The sequence below is a fragment of the Silurus aristotelis genome, assembly GCF_946808225.1.
Source record: "Silurus aristotelis genome assembly, chromosome: 19".
Lineage (NCBI taxonomy): Eukaryota > Metazoa > Chordata > Actinopteri > Siluriformes > Siluridae > Silurus > Silurus aristotelis.
Genome location: NC_139592.1, coordinates 10,563,376 through 10,588,423, shown reverse-complemented (window position 1 = coordinate 10,588,423; position 25,048 = coordinate 10,563,376). Strand labels below are relative to the sequence as shown.

The 25,048-nt window shown below is 36.7% G+C and overlaps 3 protein-coding genes across 5 annotated transcripts in view; 2 read left to right on the top strand and 1 right to left on the bottom strand.

Annotated features, from left to right (window-relative positions):
- Positions 1-148: 148 nt before the first annotated feature.
- taf13 (TATA-box binding protein associated factor 13) lies at positions 149-952 on the bottom strand. Of its 2 annotated transcripts, none has more exons than XM_083570038.1 (2): positions 840-952; positions 149-746 (listed from the first exon to the last, which is right to left on the bottom strand). In XM_083570038.1, the coding sequence occupies exon 2, from the start codon at positions 726-728 to the stop codon at positions 354-356; it is 375 nt and encodes a 124-aa protein (XP_083426164.1). In that variant the 5' UTR covers positions 729-746; positions 840-952; the 3' UTR covers positions 149-353. The 2 variants fall into 2 exon arrangements, with proteins under 2 accessions (XP_083426164.1, XP_083426165.1); XM_083570039.1 differs by having other exon boundaries at positions 149-743; positions 840-950.
- A 399-nt stretch (positions 953-1,351) lies between these two features.
- Positions 1,352-7,599, top strand: LOC310741778 (solute carrier family 35 member C2-like). Its single transcript, XM_083570026.1, has 10 exons — positions 1,352-1,701; positions 2,612-2,752; positions 2,888-3,038; positions 3,520-3,583; positions 4,055-4,127; positions 4,562-4,730; positions 5,353-5,436; positions 5,570-5,745; positions 6,483-6,612; positions 6,874-7,599. The coding sequence occupies exons 2-10, from the start codon at positions 2,642-2,644 to the stop codon at positions 6,981-6,983; spliced, it is 1,068 nt and encodes a 355-aa protein (XP_083426152.1). The 5' UTR covers positions 1,352-1,701; positions 2,612-2,641; the 3' UTR covers positions 6,984-7,599.
- Positions 7,600-10,345: 2,746 nt separating this feature from the next.
- slc35h1 (solute carrier family 35 member H1) overlaps positions 10,346-25,048 on the top strand; it is a 32,619-nt gene continuing 17,916 nt past the window's right edge. The window contains exons 1-11 of one of the 2 annotated variants that reach the window (XM_083569988.1): positions 10,346-10,514; positions 10,632-10,798; positions 12,295-12,414; positions 13,920-14,024; positions 15,924-16,067; positions 18,562-18,717; positions 20,040-20,201; positions 22,283-22,450; positions 23,482-23,601; positions 24,539-24,703; positions 24,843-24,998. In XM_083569988.1, the coding sequence (XP_083426114.1) occupies positions 12,357-12,414; positions 13,920-14,024; positions 15,924-16,067; positions 18,562-18,717; positions 20,040-20,201; positions 22,283-22,450; positions 23,482-23,601; positions 24,539-24,703; positions 24,843-24,998 (1,234 nt within the window). In that variant the 5' untranslated portion in view covers positions 10,346-10,514; positions 10,632-10,798; positions 12,295-12,356. The remainder of the gene's footprint in view (positions 10,515-10,631; positions 10,799-12,294; positions 12,415-13,919; positions 14,025-15,923; positions 16,068-18,561; positions 18,718-20,039; positions 20,202-22,282; positions 22,451-23,481; positions 23,602-24,538; positions 24,704-24,842; positions 24,999-25,048) is intronic. The other variant, XM_083569987.1, reaches the window with a different exon arrangement.

The following is a 25,048-nucleotide window of genomic DNA, read 5'->3' as shown; positions in this document are numbered from 1 at the left end:
TTGATATTAAGAACATTAAAAGCTTATTTTTGCCATTTTATGATTTTCTCTATTTTTCTTTGTATGTCTACAGTGTATGTAATTTTTTATATAATATATATATATATATATATATATATATGAATGAATGAATGAGAGAGAGACCCTGTTTAGTTTACTCCACCCATGCTTTATTGTACTTAAAAAACCTCTGCATTTCACTGATAGTGTGTGTGATAATGTCAAGTATATTGTTCGGGCAAAAAATATAAAAAAAGGAACGCAGTTACACATCCTCCTGCAGCATGTTGAAGAGTTCAGTCAGTATGATGTAGTTGCTCGGGAAACACTGCTACAACACTGTAACTGACCGTTCAGGAGCCATAATTGGCTTCATCAAAAGCTTTTCTGGCTCTCTTGAGCTCCTCGTTCATCGTCAGGAGATCTTTCACTCTAGCAAACTTCCTCGGGTCTTTCCGGATGAGGAAGACGATGTCCTCGACCTGAACGCGACCTTGGCGCCCGATAGACATGGCTTTGTGGGTCATCTCTGTAATGAACTCGATAACCAGGTCCTCCAGAATATCCACCGACTCCGTGTACGGGTTCTGGTCATCGCCGAAGCCGTACATCATACAGCGCAGCTCTTTCGAGAAAAGCCTCTTCCTTCTACCATGTGCCGCATCTACACCGTTTCCCCCTTCATCCAACTCCTCATCAAACCCGGCATCGTCCTCTTCCTCAGCCATGCTCTAATCAAGCAGCTGCTGCCAACATCCAGCGTTTTGGTCAATTAAAATTTTATATTGTGTTTCTGTTTCAATATCACGCAGCTCGATTTAAAGCAAGAAGACACTTACCCAATTTCTGGATCAACACACTCCAAACAAAGAAGCCACAAAGCCCTTAGATGTAGCCCCTACTTCCGGCTTCCGGTTGTCCTGGTTGCCAAGTATATATAAGTCCACTAAACCATAATACAAGTCAGGAAATATTTCCAGCTTAATATATATACTATTGTTGAAACATATACAATAAACATTTACAAAATCATCAAATATTAAAACGCTTTCCCTATGTTGTCATAGACCATACTCTGACACATAGCAAGCACATTCATACGGTTAAGTTCAATCATAATAAAAATCCGAAACACATCCCGACTGTATTTACAAGACCATATTCATAATATATATACCCCAGTGGTTTACACATGGTACGGTTTAGGGGTAAACCCTGCACACCTGGCAACACTGCCCTTGTGGGGTAAACATAACATAATAAACTTCCTGTTAATAGACTATTATTTGTATTAGAGTTACCCTTGTGTATGTAATATTTACAATTGCTATCGATATTATATGTATTTTAAAAAATGCTGAAAATAATAATGCTTTCCGATAATGTGTTAACAATAAACAATAAATATCAATTGATATGCCCAAGTCAGCGTTTCCCAGCGCGCGCTGCATGGACACGTCACTGGGGTTTACCTGCTGCACGGGCAAACATGGCTGAGATCTGAACGGCTCCTGACTGCATATTCAGCCGCTTGCAGTGTTATAGGCCGGCGAGCTGCTCTTTTTTTCTAAAGCCACTGGACTGAATGCACATTGCTACCTCTTATTAAGAGTGTATGGTGGTACAGGGACAGTTATGGTAACTTAGTATTTCATTTGCAACCCCTTTTTCTGGTCCGGATGGAAAAAGCTTACAAGTGAGGTAGGAGAACTTCTCATACAAACGTCTATTGACCCGGTATTCATCATGCACACGCAGCAAGCACACGCAGCATGCACGCTAACTGACACGTTTATAGCAGTTTGTCCTGCTGCCTGTAATACACATGAACATGCATATATATATATATATATATATATATATATATATATATATATATATATATATATATATATATATATATATATATTCCCAGCTAGTGTCTGATGGAAGACTACAGACTTGTGCTGATTATTTGACACTATTTATATGCGGAAATCTCAATGTTGAGAAAAAAGAAGTGCTCTTAGAGTTTTTAGCACAGCTGTGATAGTGTGGCCAAGTATGTTAACATTTCCTGTTTTGAGGATTAAAGTGATCTATCACAGTGTAGCTATAAAATGGTAATTATGATATTCTATTTCAAGACTTGTGAACACTAAGTTCAGTACATCAGATCGTTGAACAGAAGCTAAATGACACTTATTATTATTATTTGGTTTTATAAATCTCTAAGCGAGACCTTTCACTTCCACATTAGAACCTATGGTACATTTTCTGTGCCCCTGCAAACACAAAACATGTCTCATGAGACTTAACTGATCATCAGTCCACACCTTAACTGGAATTTTCACTTCTGTATTTAGCTAATGTAAGTAATACTTAATACAGTTGAAATCTGATGTTAAATGCTATCGATTTTCTGTCGCACTGAAGACTTTCTAATGTGCTGGCACATTATTCTATTGTTTACCCACTGAGTACAGTAGATCTGCATTTTTAGATCTGTTTTGTACACTTACACTTTTTATGACTCTACATAAAACATCTACAGCTAAAGATTGTTGCTAGACCCAGTATAATGGGTTTTCCTATTTTGTGAGTGGTCTTTAAATTCTGTTTTTCATTCTAGTTAGTCTGCTGCCTGGATGTAAAACTCAGGATGAAGTGCCCAGTGTCTATCATCTGCCGGGCTCTCCGCACCATAGGCCTGGTCCTTTTCTTCTACGTCTTCTCGATCGGGATCACGTTCTACAACAAGTGGCTCATGAAGGTAAAGAACATCTTTCTGAGAACTACTGCTGGAATCATAAATCCTTACTATCCTTTTCACACTACTGAATGCAGTTGTTTTTTTATTTTTATTTCTCTTAACGTTGATTCAGATCTTTGTTCTCATTGTCCGTAGGATTTCCACTATCCTTTGTTTATGACCCTCTTCCACCTCATAATCATATTTTGCTTGTCTACGATCACACGGTGTGCAATGCAGTGCTGGACACGGAAGCCTAGAGTCACTCTAAACTGGAAGGACTACTTTTACAAGGTGGCACCAACAGGTAGGCATGCACATAAGCATGGGCTTTTCATCCTCATCCTTTTTGGTCACTTGGTTTTAATATGGAGTTTTTCCTTGCCACAGTCGCCAGGGCTGCTCACCAGGGATAAATGCACACCATTCACCTTAACTGTTAAATTCTGTAAAGCTGCTTTAAAACAATATCTGTTATAAAAAAGCTCTATAGAAATAAACTTGCCTTGACTTAATGCAGTTGAGGAGAGGATGAGATAAAGAAGTCTATTCATGTGAACTAGACTGAAGTCCATGCTGACTGACTGTGTGGCATGAGCAACTTACCTATTGAATATAAAAATGTAGGGTCGGGGTTCTTGTTAATAAGATAAACAGTAATTCCTCAAGGGACTCATTTCTTGTCCTTGAATCTATCTAGTGATTTCTCTGTATGTGCTGAAACGCTTAGCATAGTCATACTGACATAGCAGCCTGTTTGTTTAAATTCGGTTTTCTCTGTCTTTCAGCACTGGCAACTGCTTTGGACATTGGACTATCCAATTGGAGCTTTCTTTTCATCTCTATCAGTCTGTGAGCATGTTTGTGTGTTGGGTTGCTGATAACCAGAGATTTAGCATTGCCTAATCAGAATCATACAGTTTTTTTGTTTTTGTTTTTATTTGACGTGAATTGGTTTCATGCAGCATATTATTAAGCAAAATAACAATATATGATGCTTTGTGGCAAGAGACAGCAATAAAAATGTAATTGCAGAAGAAGAAAATAGGAACTTGTGCTAAATCATGAACTTATAATAATCTTTCGAGAATACAAGCAGTAGCATTGTACCAGTTAATGTGGGTGCCTTTTCTTCTTTCAACAATCAAACAGGATCAAGGTGGTAGGAACTATAATTTAATTACCAAATGTGCAAGCAAGTGCTGCTAGGATGTTTGTATGAACAAATTTTTTATGTGTACATAGTACATAACTGCCAGGTTTAGTACATACGACTGAAATGGCACATGCGTATTTTATTTCAACGATGTGTGTTTCCTGCAGATACACAATGACCAAGTCTTCTGCGGTACTCTTCATTCTCTTTTTCTCCCTTCTCTTCAAATTGGAAGAACCGGTGAGAGTTTCATTACACTTTATTATAATTTTCAGTGGGTGTGGAGGACCAAAAAGAAAATTACACAGCAGACGAATTTTACAAAACAGTGGAACAATAAGTGAACCTGAAGCTTTGTTGATACTGAGAATTGATCTATAGACCCACATTTTTTATTTTATTTTGTAGTTTTAGCAAATAGACATTTTTCAGACATTATTCTGAATGTTGGTGGGCTATTAAAAAAAACTTTCAAGGCCATGGTGGTGCTGCTCAAGGTGTAAAACAAGGTGTTAAACAATTTTCTTATATGCAGTAGATATGAAAGTGCAGCAGAAGTTTACTTCGCATGAATGCCCTGTGTTTGACTTGTAAACCCATGATGTGACTTGTGTTTGAATAATTAGGTCATGCAGTTCATGTGTGTATCATGTTTTTTGTTTTTTTCTTCCCAGAACCCATTCCTGATCCTCGTAGTGCTGCTGATAGCTGGTGGATTATTTATGTTTACGCTGAAGTCCACTCAGTTTAACCTGGAGGGCTTTATCATGGTCCTGCTGGCTTCTTTTATAGGGGGGATCCGCTGGACCCTTACACAACTCCTCATGCAGAAAGCAGAGCTCGGTGAGTCTGATTTAGAGCATGTCGGAACACGGCATGAGAGCTTTGTTTGCTCAGTAGGAAGATTTGGGAGAAAAAAAATTAAGTACGCAAACCCTTTAGTACAAAACATTGAGCAGTTGTGGCTCAGTGGTAAAAGGAAAGGCCACACTTAAACCTGCAAATAGTTTTGATGTACTGAGACTGATGTTATTATGTCTTGGTTGGTGCTGTATTTTCATTGTTGCTATGACATTTGAGAGAAAACAGAGACTTGGCTCAGATAGGTAGCAATAGGCAGCAGCGTTTGCATGAAAGTTGAAGCTTTCATGGGCATGTGAGAGCTGAACTAAAGCCTGGCTGCACCCTTCCTTTTTACTAGTACTGCTGATAAAATAATGTACCAGAAGTAGACTTAGAAGTGAACGTAAACTTTAACTAAAAGACCAACTCAAAAGGTCTCCTGGAATAGCTTGTTAATGATAAAGGTTGGACCCTGCTATGCCACTTAGTTTTATGAGCAATGTCTTGACATCCTGTCTTGATGAGGAGTAAATGAGTAAATGTTATTATTGTTTATATTTTTCATGTTGTTTAGCATTGCCTGCTAACATTCTGTATGTACTTTTGATTTCCGCCAATGCAGGACTCCAGAACCCTATAGACACCATGTATCATCTGCAGCCAATCATGTTCATGGGGCTGTTTCCTCTTTTCATGTTCAATGAAGGTTACTCTGTACCCTTTATATTACATAAGGTTCTTCTCTGAAATTGTTATACAGCCAGAGTATTACATGCTACAGACTATAGTTCATTACAGATGGTCTTGCTTTGTGTGTGCGTATGTGGGTTTGTAAACAGGGCTGAATCTTGCTATGACAGAGAAGCTGTTCCGGGTAAATGAGCTCCATCCGTTGCTCTACTCTCTCTTGGCTCTGTTTGTGGGAGGCTCACTGGCATTTGGGCTTGGTTTCTCAGAGTTCCTGCTTGTTTCCCGGACCTCCAGCCTCACGCTTTCTATTGCAGGCATCTTCAAGGTGAACACGCACACTTTTTTGAAACCGCATTAACCCTGTAGTTTTCCACTGTTGTTTGTACTGTTTGTGGAACAGTGAATTTTTTTTTCACTCGATGTTAAGGGTGGTGTTCTGCCCCTCTCTCTCTCTCTCTCTCTCTCTCTCTCTCATCTCTCTCTCTCTCTCTCTCTCTCTCTCTCTCTCGCCACTGTCAATCATAGCAACATTAGCTAATCGAAAGCATTCTCATCTAAGTGTACCCTGTGACACAGCATAAGCACAACCTGACATGTGAAATATAGTGAAATGAAATTGTTGCCAGAAGCAAAGAATGTAGATAATAAGAGAGTATTGCCTTTGATTTAAGATGTATGACATTGAATAACACAGAGGAAGAATTCATTGGCATGTAGTGTGTCTGGCAAAGCTTTACATAATTCTACCAAACAGATATTTTGAAAGTACATGCACAATTTTTAAAATATTTAATGATATATATTATAAATATTCTTTCATTAAAGAGTAAATGCTGTAGGGGGCCTCTTTCAGTCATGTTTTAAGTCTAGTTTTCCCCTTAGAAGTGCAAATCAATACAAAATTATTCTACCTGATCCTCTTTACCCAAAAGTTTCTCAGTGATCTCTTCCAGGATGTCAATGTTCCCATCCACAGGCCTTAATGAATTCCTTGATTCGTATAAAAATGATGTCATTCACACAAATGTAATGGACTTTTTATCTTTGTATGTGTCTTTTTAGGAGGTGTGCACTTTAGTGCTTGCAGTAGAATTCATGGATGACAAAATGAGCATCGTGAACTGGTTGGGGTTCGTTGTTTGTTTATCGGGAATCTCGCTGCACGTGGGTCTCAAGGCATACTACAGCAAAGGTTCGGGATTTTTCTTTTCTATTTATAATCCATAATATACCAATTTAGTAAAACTTGATCTTTAAGTATTTTACATGGCTAGGCTGTAAGCTCATAATGTAGACCTGTGTTATATTATATCACATGGCATTGGATGTTAGAGTATTTTTATTATGATTAAAATGAACATAGCATTAAAAAGATATTGGATGCTAGTATTATTACTTATCTTTTTCCACGTTTGATTGGGTTTTTTTTTTTGTTTTTTTTGTTTTTTATTAGGCAATGGCTCTACAGTAAGATCACTGCCAGGCAGAGAAAACCCAGACATGGAGCTGCCACTTCTTATTTCCAGAGATGATTGTTGTTCTGAGGCAGATGATGAGGGATAAAATGAAAAGGGACCATGAGAATTTCACACTCACTCCAAGCAGAAGAAATGGAAATCCACAGGATCGTGTTGATCAGAGACATGTTGAGCACGTGCTTTATTTTTTTGACGCGAATGTTCACAATTAAATTTCCAAATCTTTAAAGACTTTTGTCTGGTCTATGAACCGACCAAAAAAATAGGGTTCGCTAAGCACCTTGACCGAGTGCTGAAATGAAGGAATCTTAAATGTGTATGTTTTAATCTAAATGTTTAAAGAGCTTTATTTATTTCTATCATGTAGCTTAGCCAGGTTCTCAGTTCAAGCTCAGGACAGTTTCCACGTGGCCTTATGGATTTTTGGCATAAAAGAGTATTAGATTTTTTTTTTTTTGTTGATTTCTTTCAATTATATTATTATGAATTGTTTACGAGAGTTAAAACTTATTTTTTTAAAATAAAATACCCTGTTTATTTTCATCATTCCATAATCACATTGTTGCCAGGCTGCTTGTCTCAGTTTCTGTTTTGTTTTGTTTTTCTTGTCATGATGAATTGATGTTAAAATTACTAGCATTTTAACATACCTTTAAAAAGCACACATGTTCACAGAATGGAAGAATAAAATTGATTTACTTGGTGTTTTTTTGTATTGAAATGTTGTGGACTGTTTGTCCTGCTCTTAGAGGATGCAGCCTTAATTTGGTTTGTGTAGGTTAAGGAGATGATTAAGTGAATTTTGTGGTTAGTAATGCTTTATGCTTTATCAGAGGTGCTTAAAATTTTTCCTATAAAGCGCTAAAAATTCAGTTAGCGCTTTTAACAATAAACATTGTCCCAAAGCAGCTTTACAGAGAATATTTGTGTCTATAAGTTAATCCCTATTTAGCAAGCCAGTGATAACACTGGCAAGAGAAAGTCTTCCTGAGATGGTATGAGGAAGAAACCTTGAGAGGAACCAGACTCAAAAGGGAACCCATCCTCATTATTGGTAGGTGTACTCTTTAGTGATGACACTTGCAGAACTGTTCATACAAACTGCAGGCCTAAGCCAAAAAAAATGTATTGAGGGCTGTGGCCTGAAAATAAATAATGCATTATACTAAACGTTATAGTTTTGTACAATTGAAGTTGCCACGGTTCCTCTCATTTATGATTTTATGATATTTAAAAGTAAACAAATAATTAGTAAACAACAGTAAATCTCTGCAATCTATTTAAGTAATGCAGTTCTAGTTCGATGAAACTTATAATACGGTGAAAAGTAGTACAATTGTACAATGCGATTCAATGCATGATGCAGCTTTTCAGTGACTATTAATCAGAGACGTAAGGGTGGTCTTTATTTTTCAAAAGGCTTGTCGAATGGGATTTTTTCGCTTTTTCAACCTCTTCTCATATTGGGCATGGTGGGTAAAATCAAAAGCCAACTTTGGGGCATCTGTGCTTTATAAAGTTTATAAATATTATATATATATATATATATATATATATATATATATATATATATATATATATATATATATATATATATATATCATCAAGAGAATGCCGAGAGTGTGCAAAGGAGTAATCAAAGCAAAAGGTGGCTACTTTGAAGAACCTAGAATATGACATTTTTCAGTTGTTTCACACTTTTTTGTTATGTATATAATTCCATATATAATTCCACGTGTTAATTCATAGTTTTGATGCCTTCAGTGTGAAACTACAATTTTCATAGTCATGAAAATAAAGAAAACTCTTTGAATGAGAAGGTGTGTCCAATCTTTTGGTCTGTACTGTATATATATAAAACAAAATTGACAATGCTCCATAGTTTTATCTTTTTTAAGCTATATTTTGTGAATGCAAAAGCTCAGGATGCTAATGAATTGTACTGATAGTAATGCTTTTCTTTAGCAGTACCTTTTATATAAAATATATTAGACATTACTGTTTTATTTGTACTTAGTCAGGGGAGAATGGATTTGAGGCCTCATATATAACTCCACATGGGGTCTACTCTATTGATTTTACCCAGTGGGTTCCAGAGGCCAGAAGTCAACTACTTGAAGCTTAAAATTCCAACAGATCTGTTCCCTCAGTTTAGTGTTCCCTTTGACACCAATTACCCAAACTAGACCTCAATGCTCGTGCAAGAAGGAGTTTTCTGAATTGACAGGTCTGTAAAACTACCTTCTTGTCCTGAGTAGCTGGGCGGATTTGTTTTTTTCCCTCCTGTTTATAGCCTGGGGTGCCAATGTTTTTCTACCTGACAACTTCCATTTTAAAACTCTACTCCTTCACAACTGTTCCACATTCAATAGCTTTATAGGGCTCTCCACTTGGTTCTCAATGAAATTCAAGTAGTTTTAATGATCTTACTCTGCAATTCAAAGCTGTTGGACAACCAATAATTTGAAGATCTAAATAAATGTTCTGAATGTTGTTCTAAACATATGCCTCTATGCCTCCTTTTTGATATTTTGTACTGAAAATGTTCACATATATAAATATTAAATAGTTTTATTGAAATGCCTGAAATGTGTTTTTTTAAATGCTGATTTTTGATGCCTGGTGCTGTATTTATGCAACTCCATGCTACAAAAGGGAGCAATTGTCTGCTATATTGTCACAAAAGGACATTGCTAGTGCGGTTACAGTTTTATTCAAAAGATGATAAACCAGACATAAAGGATAACAGATTTCACTGTCAACCCACAATGGACTCAATGTTTTGAATGCAATGCAGCTATACAAGACATGTGTGCTGAGCAATGGGAAAGTACAGTGGTGAGAGTGGATTGTTTATTTAATAATACATTTTTTACTTTATCTTATTCTTACAATTGAGCAGCTATGGGATTATGGGACTTGCTTGGGGGCCCAGGAGTGGCAGTTTGGTGTGACTAGGCTATGCTGCAGTTATCAATAATAATAATTAAAAAACCTGTGTCATAAACTAAAATCCAACTAGTCAAACTAAAACTTGTTTTGTAGTTCAGTAAAGAACAATATTATTTACAAGTAATTTAAAAAATCCATCTCATTTAATGCTCAGGTTGCAAGTTTTAAAGAAAAGCCCGGTGATGGAGAGGAAACATGAAGGTCTACTGCACTGCCTTATCAGTTAGGAGGAAGCTCAGGTGACATGCAGCTTGATCCCTTGCTTTCCTCACACTAATGTTAAATTCCCTGTACATGCAACCTACAGGGTCCTTGATGTGTGGTACTGACTACAACATACAAGACTTGATGTGTGGTACTGACTAAAGCATCCCCAAAGCTTTCTCATTCTGAACTAAATATCTCAGAGATTCACCTCTCCCCCCTCACAGCTGTTGAAGATAGGAAGTGATCGCCACACGGGCTTTATGCTCCAGAGTTTCCACGCCCAGGTTTGAGCAGAGGAAGGTGTTCAGGCGTCTCAGATTTCGTGTTCAGTCCCAGCAGCAGTTCAGAAGAGAAGCAGCGGATTTCAAGAGCTGTGGGGTGTGTGTGTGTGTGTGTGTGCGCGTGTGTTAAGAGAGCAAGAGCGAGAGAGAGAGAGAGAGAGAGTGTGTGTTTGAGTGTGAGAGAGCGAGAGAGACAGAGAGAGAGAGAGAGAGAGAGAGAGAGAGAGAGAGAGAGAGAGAGTGTGTGTTTGTGTGTGAGAGAGCGAGAGAGACAGAGAAAGAGAGAGAGAGAGAGAGAGAGAGAGAGAGAGAGAGAGAGAGAGAGAGAGAGAGATATATGTGTGTGTGCAAGAGTGAGTGAGTGAGTGCGCGCGCGCGCGTGCGTGCGTGTGTGTGTGTGCCAAGAACATCTTTCCACGTGTGGAATGCGCACAGAAGGGAGCGGATAAAGACGCTTCAGGTAAGACATAGCTCCAGGATACAGCTTTACATTACATTTTATGTGTGCAAAGTGTTTTTATTAGTTATTTTGTATCTAATCCCCAAGTTTTGTCTATGGGATTAAGAGGCTTCTCGCAGTCACAGTGAATAAATCACACCCTGGGTGTCAATCATTACAAAGTTCTTATAGCATGAATTTCCTGTAAAGCGTAAACATCCAGGATCTCGTACAGCATAAACATCACGGATAATCTATCTATCTATCTATCTATCTATCTATCTATCTATCTATCTATCTATCTATCTATCTATCTATCTATCTATCTATCTATCTATCTATCTATATATCTATCTATATATATTCTTTTTTTTATAATCTTTTTATTATATTTATATATACACATATCAGTATAATGTGTTCATATTCATCACCGTAAAAAGAAATGCTTTTAAGCAAAGGATGCCTTCAAACAATATTCTACCAAATGTTTGTAACCTAAAAAAAAAGCTACAATTGATTACACTAATACTAAAAAAAATTATAATAGGTCCACAAAAGAAAGTAAATGCTGCCCTGATTAATAACTGCTTTCCGATTGATTTGTTTTGAGATTCTATTGACTTAACATACAGAATGGAGGAGGTTACCTTGATAGTTCTTTCCACTCGGCTTACACACATTAACGACTTGGCTTTTCTCAAGAGGTTTAGAAAAGGTTTAGAGAATGTATTTGCACAGCTCCCACAACACCATGCTAAACAGGTGTTTTGTTTTCATCCCTCTTCACATTACCTTTAAATGGCTCTCCTAATGAATGGTGTTGTTCTGCTCGATCCTGTGGGTTTTTTTTTACGTGTGAATGATGGGACTGTCCCATCACATCCCTGTCTTCACCAACCCATTATTATTTACACTCTTATTACTGTAACCCTACATGGGGGGTAAAATTTAACAGTGGACTTTAAAGTTTTTCACCCACAACTGTCTTTGTTTTAGCTGTTAAATGTTATACAGTTTATGACTTTTACAAAACAATGTCAGGTCTCATAGATTTCTCAGATATTTTCCATTGGAAAAAAGAATGTGGTTATCAAAACCTATTACATACAGATGGAGTAATTAAATCAATAAAGGAAACAGTGTTGTTGATGTTTTAATGTATATATGTTGACATTCAGGAGCCAAATCCGTACCATCTCATCCTTATACACGCATAAACTTTATAAAGTATTAAGCACAATATTAAGTGCAAGACAGTATGAAAATTAAATTAATCATAACTCGTAAAGTTCAGTTAGTAAATACTTTTGTCTTTTACAATCCCAAAATCAAACTGCTTTAATACATGACTTAATCCTCATTGTTTGCCTCCTGTGTTCAAAACAGCAATCATGCTTTAATGTATTAATATCTTTCTGTGGCCCTCCTTGTAATTGGTTGCTATCTGTCTGTAATAACAGATCCATTTAAATAATGCACCTGCTTTATAATCTTCTCTTTGTGATCTTCTGCAGGTCTAACAGTGCTCTGGTGTTCTCTAGGTCTTCTCTTACATCTTCCTCTTTATCCATGTCCAATGTCATCCCTTGTTGCAATTATTCTTCTCATGGTGGCCACTGAGATTTCTGCTCAAGGTGTGATAATGTTTTTTCTATATTTGGTATAACGTTATTGAAAAGAAAAATGTATTTAACAAGTGATAACATTTTAATGTAATTGATTTTAATTACAGATTCAGATGCAGTTTCAGTTATACACAGATTAGTACCAGTATGTTGCAGTCTATATAATTTGTCATTTATTTTTCATTTTACCTGCATTAAACATAACATGCAAAAGTATAATTATAATTCTTTACCTGCCATATTACAACTATAAAACTGTACAGCCTGCTTCGCATAGTCCTTTATAAACTGGTTTGTAATAATTGTTGACAAGAGTTCACGGATGTAGCATGTGAGGTTTATTGTTCATATACATAACAGCACCCATCCCAGAAAAGAAAAACAGAAAAGCATCCCAGAACAAACCTTGAGGTGACTGGGCTTCATCGACTAAAGATCACATCGGGCCCCACCCCTATCAACCAAGACCATGAAGCTAAGGCATAGCTATGATGCTATAGGCATACACTCACCCAAATTGTACTGCTAAAAACAGGAGAAGCCCATGCAATCAAAGAGTTTTAGATGTTTCAGATTGTTTTGGATTTAGAAATTGCCTGGAGCTCTATAAACATTTGATTTTCTCAATTAAAGAAGCCAAGGCTGCTTTGGTCTTATGCTTCTTTTCAGGACATATCCTTATAGGCAGCTCTCATGCTGTGTCTGCCTCCATGATGCTGGCCTGTTAATTTGTTAGTTCAGTGGTTGGTGGTGGTGTTACTTGGGTAAAGAAAATCTTACAAGATGTTTGATCATTCGCCAGCTGTTTTTAAAACCCAAGCTTCATCCACCCTTTTTCAAAAACTGTTCGCTGATAAAGGCAGAATGCCGTAGCACAGAAAAGGGCCTTCAGGCTACTGAAGGTTAATGATGTACCAATTTAACACAAATCTGTATTTGGAATTGGGTCACATGCCCAGTGCTAACCTTCAACCCTTTGAGAAACGGATTTCCTGTGCCACTTACTTCTCTGGACTATTATAGTACAGTAAAGAGCCTGCTTTGAGCATGCCAAGACAGCTGGAGCAGAGCAAGAAACATGGCTACATGAGCATAAAAAGGGAGAATTGTTAGAAGACAGCATGTGGAAATTATGCAGATCAGCTGAAGACAAGGGCAGAGTTTAGCAGGGATTTTTCTGAGGGAGGAAGAGAGAAAAGAAACTGTAGAAACGCCCAGTGTTTTACAGCCTCTCTGTGGAGAGGCAAACAGAAGGCATTGACATATTGGTGCTGTGAATGTCTTTGATCTCAAGGCATTTCCACTGAGCATCGCCCCCCAAAACCCCACTCGATGACCTTCTTTCCCATGCATTTTTTACATTTACAGACTGGTTTTTGTCCCTATGCAGTCTGTCTATGTAGTCACACAATTTGTCCTTTACATGAACTGTTAGATTTGACTACTGTATGTGATTGTTTATTTGTGATAGCACCACTTACTATGCCACTTGCAATACATCTTTATGTCCTCAGGTCGATTAAAGCTGACGGTTTTGTCAGAGGACCGACTCCAAATGAAATGGAAGGAGGCTGAGGGGCCAGTGCAAGGCTATAAAGTCAGAGTTAGGCCAATCTCAGGTGAGAACTAGCCTCTGGCAGGAGCCGGAGTCACACTAATCACTATTAGCAATGATTGGTTTAAAAATATTTTTTACCTCACATTTGTTGACTTGCTTTCTAAGCAAGGGGGTAGGCCTCTCTATTTGAGATTCCACAAATTGCTGAGGTAAGGGTCATAACTTTTTGACTTCTTGACTGCAGGGGATACTCACTCACTATCTACAATTATGTAGAATTTAGGGCCCCAGGGCAACCCAGAAATATAAATTATCATGTAATGTATATGTTTTACTATCAATATATTGCTTTTCCTAATGACTCTTATGATTTAATGTGTTGCACTTCATACTACGCATTTCAATAGACTGTTTTAGGTCAGAAAGTTCAGACAAATATTTTGCCTGCAGGCTAAGGTTCTGCCGCTTTCGGTTTGACTAGAGTGATTTAAACAGGATAAGCGGTAAGGTATTTTTAAGATCACACACACCTGCATACGAACAGGAAGTATCTAGTTTTCATACTGCAGCATTCTTGTACTTTATCTGTCACTTGGAGATTATTATGATAGGCCTATATCTAAGAGTGTAATTTAAACTTAATTAAAATAATATACCCAAAATTTCCTTCTAGAAGGTTACAACATCTGTTGTTTAGTCATCTTTTTGAATTTGAACCATTACTTTCTTCTAAAAATTGGTTGTTTGAATATTAATACAGTTACCAAAACTAAAGATAGAACTTTATTAACACAAATGTTATACCTAGAAATGTAATTATAAATGAAGCATATATTCAACAATTATTCATCTGCCATGGAATTAAGAAATAAACCAACAAAATAATCCAGGTTTCTAATTCTTTAAGCAAAGAGTTAGAGAAGTAAAAATAGGATAATTTGGTTTAGAAATATTTTTTTTTTCCTTCAGTTCCATTTTAATCTTGCCTTTTGGCTTGAGGTGTTTTTTCTTGCCAGTCATGTCAGACCTCATTACAGCTAAGAACAGTGAGGGAGGGGGTTATACATTTTAACAGTGATGGAATGAAGATAGGCATCCAACCAGCTATAACCTGTGGCCATAACCTCTAAGCATTTAGTCCCTTTGTTGCCTTTCTCTATTTGTCCTTCTCTTCTATATTCTCTATATTCTCTTTCTCCCAGTCTTTCTGCATGCAGATAGGTCTAATGCAGTGTTAAGAAACTTACTACAAAATAAAAATCCTCAGTTCTATGGCTGGAAGACAGACCAAACACAAGAACACATTTTATTAACTCAGACAAATATATTTCTCAAGCTAAAGTTTTAATTTTTTACTTAACAAATTACAGTGAAGAAATACTGGCCAAAAGCATGTTAAATCCTGTTCAACACTCTTATGTATTTGCTTAACATCTCATTCCTAAATAGGAATTTATACATACAGTATGTAGAGCCCATCTTTGCTGTTATAAATGCGTCCGCTATATTTTGGAGTGTGGCTCTAGGGATTTGTGTCAATTTACCTATAAGAGCATTAGTGGGAAGGTGGTAGCTTAGTGGTTAAGGCAATGGTCCATAGGTTGTGAGATCAAATCCCAGCCACACCAAGCTGCCACTCCTGGGCCCCTTCTGTAAATGTAGTGATATCAGGCAGTGAAATGGGTAAGAAAGCTTGGCAAACACTTAGTATTAACGTATAACAGTTATAAACACATTACATGTTATATCAGAGGTGTTTACTGGGGTTGAAATCAGGGCTCTGTGTAGGCCACTGGAGTTCTTCCATACCAGCATTGTCCATGTCATGCTGGACAGGTTTGGGCTTTTGGTTCCAGTTGAAGAAAAACTTAAGGCTACAACATGCATAGATATTATAGACAATTGTTTTCTTATAAGTTTGTAGCAAACTAATATATCTGTATCTGTTCACGTCCTTTAGATGTTCCTCAGCCAGAGCTGATGCTGACCACAACGCGCGGTCGGGCTACTGTGGCAGGCCTCGACTCTACACAGGAGTACCTGCTACAAGTGCTGGTGCTTAATGGAACTGCAGAGAAACTCATCGCTAAAAGACGGTTTACAAGTAAGAGATATACATATAGAGGGATGGGTAGAAAGCATGATTGTTGAAGGGTTTTGGGCTGGAAAAAATAGGATCGAGTGAAATTGTTCAAAGCTAGTGAATGATGATTAATGGTGAAAAATTATACAGGAAGAGCAGATGATACAAAGACCAGGACTGGCAGTACTTCAGTCCATTTGCACCCATTTAGTGGCAAAAATGAAAATTTACATTGACAATTCTTACGGAAAATACTTATCGGTAACTGTTCAAGTGAACCCATCCCTAGCACTATATTTACCGCATGCACCACATCCCATCCCCATCCTCATCCCCATCACATAGCAGAAACATTGCATGTGTGTGTATGTTTTTGCACATTTTACTAATAACTTGTTATGCACAAAAATAATCTTAAATGGAGAAACCCTCCGCAATAGTGTCTGACAACTCTGATTAATGTACCTTCTTTTTTTCCAAACATTTCTCTTCACACTGCTCGTCTTGACCTGTACCTGGTTTCTTTCCTAAAGAATGAACAGTCGGATTCCGTCACCCTCATTGTTAAAGCAAGGTCATTAGTCATTTCTAGAAGGAAATGGGTCTTACATAATTCCTGCTTAACTACAGTCTTCTCATGGCCAATAACCTTGAAACAAAAACATTTTACTTTTGTTTGCAATCTTGTGAAATTACTTAAAATAGTGTTCACATTACATTTGAGAATTTTTTTTTTTTTTTTCTTATATTAGAATAATAATTACTGTAGTATTGTCTTTTGTTCAATTTCTTGTACACCATTCAGAGTCAGTAACACTATGAATATGGATGAAAATATGAAGCAGATCTTGTGACCAACTGAGTCATGTTATTTTTGAGAAAGCCAGAAATCTTATAAAAAGCCACATCTACCAGACCAATGATTCTCTCTCCATTTACATCTAACTAAAATGTCAGTGAATGCAAATGCCACATATATAGTAAAGGACATCTCATAACTGCTTAAGGACATAGCCAGCTAGTAAGTCTCATTCAGCATGCTGATGTGTGACACAAGAATGACTGGACATAAGTGTTTGCTGGGCCCCATAATGTATACTGTAAATGTTGAGGAATTTCTAAATGCCTGGTGGGCTTTGGGCCTGTCAATTCAACATCACTTTTCCACCACCAAACATAATATACATCATCCTCAACATATGCTACATATGTATGTCAGTATGTACACGCACACACATGCACATAAATGGTATGTTCTTTTTTCATGGGCTCTGTCTGTGAATGTGTTGAGGTGCAGCAATCCTGCAGAATTATAGGCTCTGTCACTCTCAGAAAAAGAAGGTCGTTTGTGTTTTTATAGTTGCTGAACAGAACCATTTTAAATGTTTAAATAACAATATAATTTACATAAAAAAATGTGACTTGGGTGCGTGTGAAATCACAGGATAAAAACATACAGAAAAGAGGTGCTATTTTTATCATACCGCATGTACGACTTTGCACATACGTTGAGTTATTACTTCATTATGAGTGCATGATGAGACGTACATTATTCATTAGACGTACATATACATTACTCACTAAGTGTACACTCTAAGGCATGCTTCTCTGTAGTGATTTTTAGTTGCCTTGTCGGGTTCAGCATGTTTAAACATGCTGGTCATGCAGTATAGTTTGAAGGCAAGCTTAGCTAGCTCAGGATTCCATTGTTCCTTCGTGTTCAGCTGAAACCTCCAGAGTCTTGCAAAGTTTTTCCATCTTAATGAATTGCCTATGGGGCATATTCTGATTCTTTGCTTTTAAAGATGACTTATGTTGTGTTTTGTGAACTAAATTTAATCTCAAGCGCTTTTCAGGCAACACTTCTTTAACACAACAAATTATTAAAAAAATGTAAAAATTTATTTATATTGGGTGATTCATTGGGTGTAATATTTACTGAAGTATGTTTGTGAATTTAGCTTTCCCATATCTGAATAGATCACATAATTTAGTTTACTTAGTATAAAATGACCTTTAAAAGAAGCCCAGGCAATGCAGTTGTTTGCAAACGTTGGGACTCCTTGGACAAAAACATCCACTGCAGCCAGTTCTTTTAAATAATGATTTTTTCCCCTGCATATGTTAATGCACAGTTACTACTTTTTGTTTGATTAAATAAAAACATCTTTCAAGGTCACTTAGATCTTTCTGTCTTGCATTCTTGAGACAAACCCAATGTCAGATGGGCCTGCTCAACATATCTATACATGCATTTAAAGCAATATTGGATGTCAGAGTGCTTAATTGTATCCTGCAGTATAGCTGTCTGGAAGCATCTGCACTTTTCATTTTTCTTCAATTATTTGTTCAGGTTCTTACTTGAATTTGGCTGTAAACTGTGTCTAATGCAAGTTTTTGTTTAATAAAGATTTTGTTGTCCTTTGGGAAATCTTTAATAAGTTTTAGTGTGAATGAAGTGTATAGACCCTACAGACATCTTCTGCCACTGTGTGTGTGTGTGCTTGTGTGTCAGTCGATGTGCTGCGGGAGGAGGAGGAGGCCCGCAGTGGAAACCCAAAGAACAAGAGGAAGGTCCAGGCCGTGGGTTCAGGCTCTGGTGAGATGGACGATGCCACTGAGGTTCTGGAGTCACTGCCCACTGTTCTCTACCAGGAGCCAACCACTAAAGGTAACTTCACTCTTTGAAGTTTAATGGGAGTTTAAAGGTTACCAATCTTGAATGTATTCTTAGGTTTCTTCCTCTTGGGGAAACATTTAATCACAGTGTTGGGTTTTTTTAATCAATTAATCTATAACTATAAACAACAGTTGAACCTCTTTGAAATAATAAGCCATTGAAATGTAAGCTAAGAATAATATCCAAAAGACCCTGAAGGAACACTTTGAGAGTGTACCGACAACATGCTAAGTGCTCTTTGAGATTCCCTGATGAGAGACACAAAGAAAAGCACTCTCATCACTAACATCAGAAAAAACAAAACACAAACAAAAATTCTGTAATAAAATGTAACTAAATTTACTGAATACCACCTTAAAGCAGTGAGATTCATTCCATTTATTATTTGATCCAATTTTCGGTTACAGATTCAGATTTTATATGAGATAAGAAGTAACAAAGTCACAGTAACAACTCGCTAGCCTATGAAGCTAACAATAAGCAAGGCAGAAGGCAAACAAGAAATATGGCAAACGTGAATGAGACAGTGGGAGTCAGTGATGTAAACATGACTGAGAACAGAGACACTCCTGATCCCCTGATTATCATTATCTTTGCTCTGCTTGTGTTCTATATGGTGGATGCTCAGCCTGGATACATTCATTAGATAATAACATTAAAAATCTTTTACCAGGGTAATACTAAAACCGTTTAGTTAGTGCTAATTTTTCTTTTTTTTTTTTTTTTTTTTTTTTTTTACTTAAGTACATGTCGGAGCCCAAACTTTTAGCAGAGACTTAAAAATGGCTCCAAAAGTAAAAGAAAAAAAAAAGAAAAAATGTATTTTTTTCAAAGCAGTAAATCATTGAAGGTGTGGGAAAGGATAGTATAATAGTTTCAGAAGTAAATTATAGCCACCTCGATACCTTGCCTTGGACATTACAGTGTGTTAAGTATCATCTTTTATTCCTTCCTGGGTGCTCCTCTGTTATTAGCCATGTTTTACTACGCGAGCTACAGATGGTTTCAATGTTATTTGTTCTCACACAGACTACAAAGTAAAAGCTCTGCTGTAGAATCATACATCTAAAGTCAGTCTCCTGTTATTTTTATTCGCCACTGATCATGCAATCAATGGATTAGGGGCTTAGGAAGTCCTCATTATAGGCTGATAACTTCTGTGTTGGCTTTTATATGGTTTCTTGCATTAAACACTGTTATGTCTGTTTATGCTGGTAATGATTAAATGCGTGGACTTATTTAGACTGCAGAACTGTGCTGCTGTATGTGTTAGTGTTGTGTAACTTCTACAACTCACGGTTCAAAATGTTCAGAACCTCCTACTATTACTGATCAAGAGGAGCAAGAGGTGGAAAAGGGCAAAGATAAGAAAAAAAAGAAGAAAGACAAAAACAAGTCAAAGAATGAGAAGATTGAGAGCGGAGGTAAACCTGCCGATGAGGAGCACATTGTGAGAAAAAACATTCCAGTTACAGGTAAAACAATACACAACACTGAAACTGATTAAAAAATTATGTTATAAAGAAATATTCATATAAAAAAGAGACTATATCATTTTCAGAAAGGGGACTACAAGCTTGAATCATTTTAAATAATAGTAAGTTATTTATAATATAAATGAATGAATAATAATCTTAGTATACAATATTTTTCTTACTTGGGGGAACCAATTTTGCTGCCTTAGGTCTGCATTGTACTTGAGTTGTTCACTTCATTTTCAATGCATTTTTCCTGCTTTGCACAGCTATATTTTTTATAACTCACCCGTAACACATCTGGTAATTTGTGTGTGCAGTTTATCTGATTGCAACCACAACATACTTCTTATTATTTAGGATCTTAGTAAATCAAGGCCTAAATGTCTTTATGATTAATGACCTTTTTCAATTTGCCCTAAGGGTAAAGTAACAGTAGAGTATTTGTCTCACTCACTAGGCCAAGTTTTCTTATGTGCTGGCTGTGTGTTTAAAGGGGAATTCCATGGATATTTCAGAAAAACTGCATAATTCACTCACTGTTAAATAAACAAAATCACACAGGTTGTACTGGTGCAAAAAAAAAAAATAATTTTCTGGAAAGTATTAGTGTACGATCGCTTCACTGCAACAGTTGATAGGAAGTAGTATCTATGGGATTTAAAAGTGACCTGCTTCTGATAGGTTGTTATCTTATTCCCCTTCCCACTGAAAGGGAAATTGTATGGCTTTTTGTGCCGATCTCTTTTATGTTGTTACAACAGCTGTAAAAAATACATGGAGGTCAAAGAGTTATAGTAAGGTATATATAGTATACAAACAGTAACCAGTTTATAATTATTTTACACATATAATTTCTCATTAAGAAACTGGAAAAAAAAATATGGCTATTTCATGTAGCTCATCCAATTGACATACATAATTCCTGTGATTGTAAAGGTACAAATAACCTGCTTAAATATCACTCAAGTAGTCTTGCATTTAAATGTATTCAGGATCAAATGTAAAAATATTTATCTATGAGATGGTGTCTGTTAAAAGTTTGGAAACACATAGTCTTTAATCATTTTTGTAAGACAAATGCAAGTTCTTTTTGTTTATATACAACGAACTAGGCAATTTAACTGTATTAAGATTTACTTGACCAAACAAATGTGTGTGTGTGTATATATATATATATATATATATAGATAGATAGATAGATAGATAGATAGATAGATAGATAGATAGATAGATAGATAGATAGATAGATAGATAGATATTAAACTTTACATATTTAACATATTTAATAGAAAAATGTATTACTTATCATGAAGGTGTGTGTAACATCTTTACACACTCTTGGCATCAGCACATTTACTTTCTCGAAATATTCGAAAAATGGTGTTTTTCACTAGCTAAATATTTCTTTTTGACTTTCTGAGTCAGTTCATCCCAAAGTAGTTCAATTTAAATTAGGTCTGGTGACTGGTCAGGCCTTTCCATGACTGATAACACTCATGAGACAACATGAGAGCTAGACTGTATGCTTAAGGTCATTGTCTTAATGTAGGGTAGAGTGGGTTCCTTAGCTGCAGTCCAGATGGAATTACATGGCATTGAATTATGGAATTGTAGCCATGTTGGTTCAGTATTCCTTTCACCTGGAATAAGTCTCCAATCTTACCTGGTCTAAAACAACCCCAAACCATTAAGCTTCCACCTCGATGTTTGACTGTAGGTGTGAGGCAGTCTGGTCAAATGTTCTCTTCTGTCCCTAGTCATACATAAGTTCTTCTTTTAAAGGCCAAAAAAAAAAAAATGTACTCCTCTGTCCACAGAAGATTTTTCCAGTCATTCACTGTCTAATTCTTGTGTGATTTTGTCCTTGTTGCATATACAAAAAAAGGAACATGCATGTGTCTCAGAAACAATGAAAGACCAGGTGTTTCCAAACTTTTGACAGGCAAAACTGTTTTTTTTCTGAAATGTGATGGAGATCTTACACATTAAAATGTAGTAAGTAAATGTTTGCTTAAATACTTTTTTATTGTCCACAACTGAGCTCATGGTAACAACCACTCTCTTGTTCATGAGTCCAGCTGGAACATCATACAAGCCTTTCGAGTGCAGGGCTGGGGTGCAGGCTGAGCTCATCCTGCTGGTAGATGGCTCCTGGAGTATTGGACGCACCAACTTCAAAAAGGTGCGGGAATTCTTGGAGGGCCTGGTTACCCCCTTCCACATCGGCCCAAATGGAGTGCAGATTGGTAAGATTGGTCTCTTCACACTTTTTCACGATGACCTCATGTTAATCTCATTCACCACAACCTCAATAATATATATTCTAATGTGTAATATGATGATATATAAAATATTTTAGTAAACTTTAGGTTTGAACATTTTAATGTTGCTAGATTTATTTAATACATTAATATGGTACATCACTAATATAATCTGTTAAAGCTAAATACATTAGAGCAAGATACACTCGATTCCACAGGCTATTTTATTCTAATTCATTTGCTTTCAAGTGCTATGACTAAGGAATACAGCAAAGTATACTACCTTCATCATTACTACATTACTACTAAAAACTGCCTAAACTGAATTTTTTAAAATAGAAAAAAGCTCATAGCACAGTATTGTTGCTTTAAATGCTTGTGCTTCCTGAAACAGAAAATAATCTTTAACCCAAGACTCACTTTCAAGTCTGTGTTTGTTGGAAACAAAATAATTCAAATCTCACTGATATAAATTCATTACAGTGCAAGTTTTCCCTCAGAATGGACTGTTTTGATCATATTTTAATATTGATTGATTTTATATGTATAACCATGCTTGCACAATTAGCAGAACAATGTGGATAAAATTAACTCTGATAAAAATCAGAACGACTGTTTGCCATTATTGAATGAACTGTATTGCAGCCTTCAGGTATTTGTTTGAGTTTTTCCCCCACACTAAAATAAGTTATTTTCACTGGTAATAATTTACATCTCATATGCATTTAAAATCATTTTTGCAACATTCCCGACTAGAGAAATGTTGCAACTGCTGAGGCGAGTTGAATTGATGTTTTGATGTCATGCTAAAGAGGTTGTAGTGTTAAAAAATGCCTTTATTTGCGTGAATATTTCAACATGCAAGATAAGATCTCTCAAGCTCTCACAATTACAAGGGAAAAACAATTGTAATTGTAAATGTGTTTTTAGGTTGCCATGTGATGGACTGGTGTTTCTGACCTATAATGACAGTTACAGGCAGTGAATGAATAAATACACAAGTATGTTTGTTTCAGCTCTGTCCCAGTACAGTGGAGACCCTCGCACTGAGTGGCAGCTTAATAACTTCACCGCTAAAGAGCAGATCCTGGACGCAGTCCGAAACTTCCGGTACAAAGGAGGGAACACTTTCACAGGTGAATAAAAGTACAAAATTAGCTCTTTGTTACAAAACACTTTAAAGAAGAGGCTCTTCTAACTAGATTCTGCAGCTTTATTTTTAAAGGAAAACAAAATCCAAAACTACATGGCCCTGTGTGAGAAAGTGTTTGCCCTCCTGTTAAAACTGTGGTTTATCACACCTGAGTTCAAATTCTCTAGCCATACCCAGGCCTGATTACTGCCACACCTGTTCGCAAATCAAGAAATCTCTTAAATAGGACCTGCCTGAGAAAGAGAAGTAGACCAAAAGATCCTCCAAAGGTAGACATCATGCCGAGATCTAAAGAAATTCAGAAACAAATGAGAAAGAAAGTAATTGAGATCTATCAGTCTGGAAAAGGTTATAAAGTCATTTCCAAAGCTTTGGGACTCCAGCGACTCCACTTTGTCAGGCAGCTCCTATTTATATATAAATGTATAAACTCTTACATTCAGGGGCTTTAAATTAACACAAGCAGCTTTCATGTCCTGTGAACCATGGTGTTTACCACATGTCAAGCATGGTGACAATCATGTATTTATATAAAACTACACACCTGAATATAATGTGAGATCAGCTGTACCAGCTGTAGCTGTCATTACAAATGTCAGTGTAATCTTAGCCTATGGAATTGTTTACATCCCATATTTTGAGTACAATGTGTGGGTAAATGTCTAAAGCATCAAATCTAAACAAAATTCTTGCAAAACGTACAAAGCAGCCATCATTGTGAGTTTTGTTTAAGTCCTGCGGTTTCAAAAACCCTCCACAGGAGACACATTTGACACTTGCTTTAAAAATAAAGCTTTCGAAACACTTTCATCTTATTGATCTGCGGGGGTTTTAACTTTTCAAGCTCTTGTCCCCTGGCATTTTTCAAAACTTTTCAAAGTTCACACTCGGGATGACATAGCTACATGTTTGTGTCCCAGGTCAAGCTCTCATTCATGTCCTGGAGGAGAACTTGAAGGAAGAGGTTGGGGCCAGGTCAGATACTCCACAATTTCTGCTGCTTTTGACTGATGGTAAATCTCAGGATGATGCTATTGCTGCAGCGAGTAGGCTGAAGAATGCAGGAGTGGAGATCATCGCTGTGGGTGAGACTATGGTTTATTGTTTTCTTTCTGTCCTAATTTTTTTTTTTTCTTGTGTGATCCATTTTAGCACAGTTTAGTAAGTAGTCACCATTCTTCACCCCCTACACCACCACTTTCTTTCTCTCTTCCTCTTTCTAAGGTGTGAAGAATGCAGATGAGGCTGAGCTGAAACAGGTAGCATCTGAGCCTTTAATGAATAATGTGTACAATGTAAATGATTTCCCTCTGCTCAGTAAATTGGTTGGCAGACTGGTACGAATCCTGTGTGAGAAAATGGAGGAGCGCAGCAAAACAAGTGAGTTTATTACTGACATGATGCCATGTAGAGTTGTAGCTTTCTATTTT

Coding starts and splice junctions, on each gene's coding strand:
- taf13 (XM_083570038.1), bottom strand. CDS start 728: ATGGCTGAGGAAGAGGACGATGCCGGGTTTGATGAGGAGTTGGATGAA.
- LOC310741778 (XM_083570026.1), top strand. CDS start 2,642: ATGAAGTGCCCAGTGTCTATCATCTGCCGGGCTCTCCGCACCATAGGC. Junction 4,128..4,561: donor TCTTCAAATTGGAAGAACCG/GTGAGAGTTTCA, acceptor TTTTCTTCCCAG/AACCCATTCCTGATCCTCGT. Junction 6,613..6,873: donor CAAGGCATACTACAGCAAAG/GTTCGGGATTTT, acceptor GTTTTTTATTAG/GCAATGGCTCTACAGTAAGA.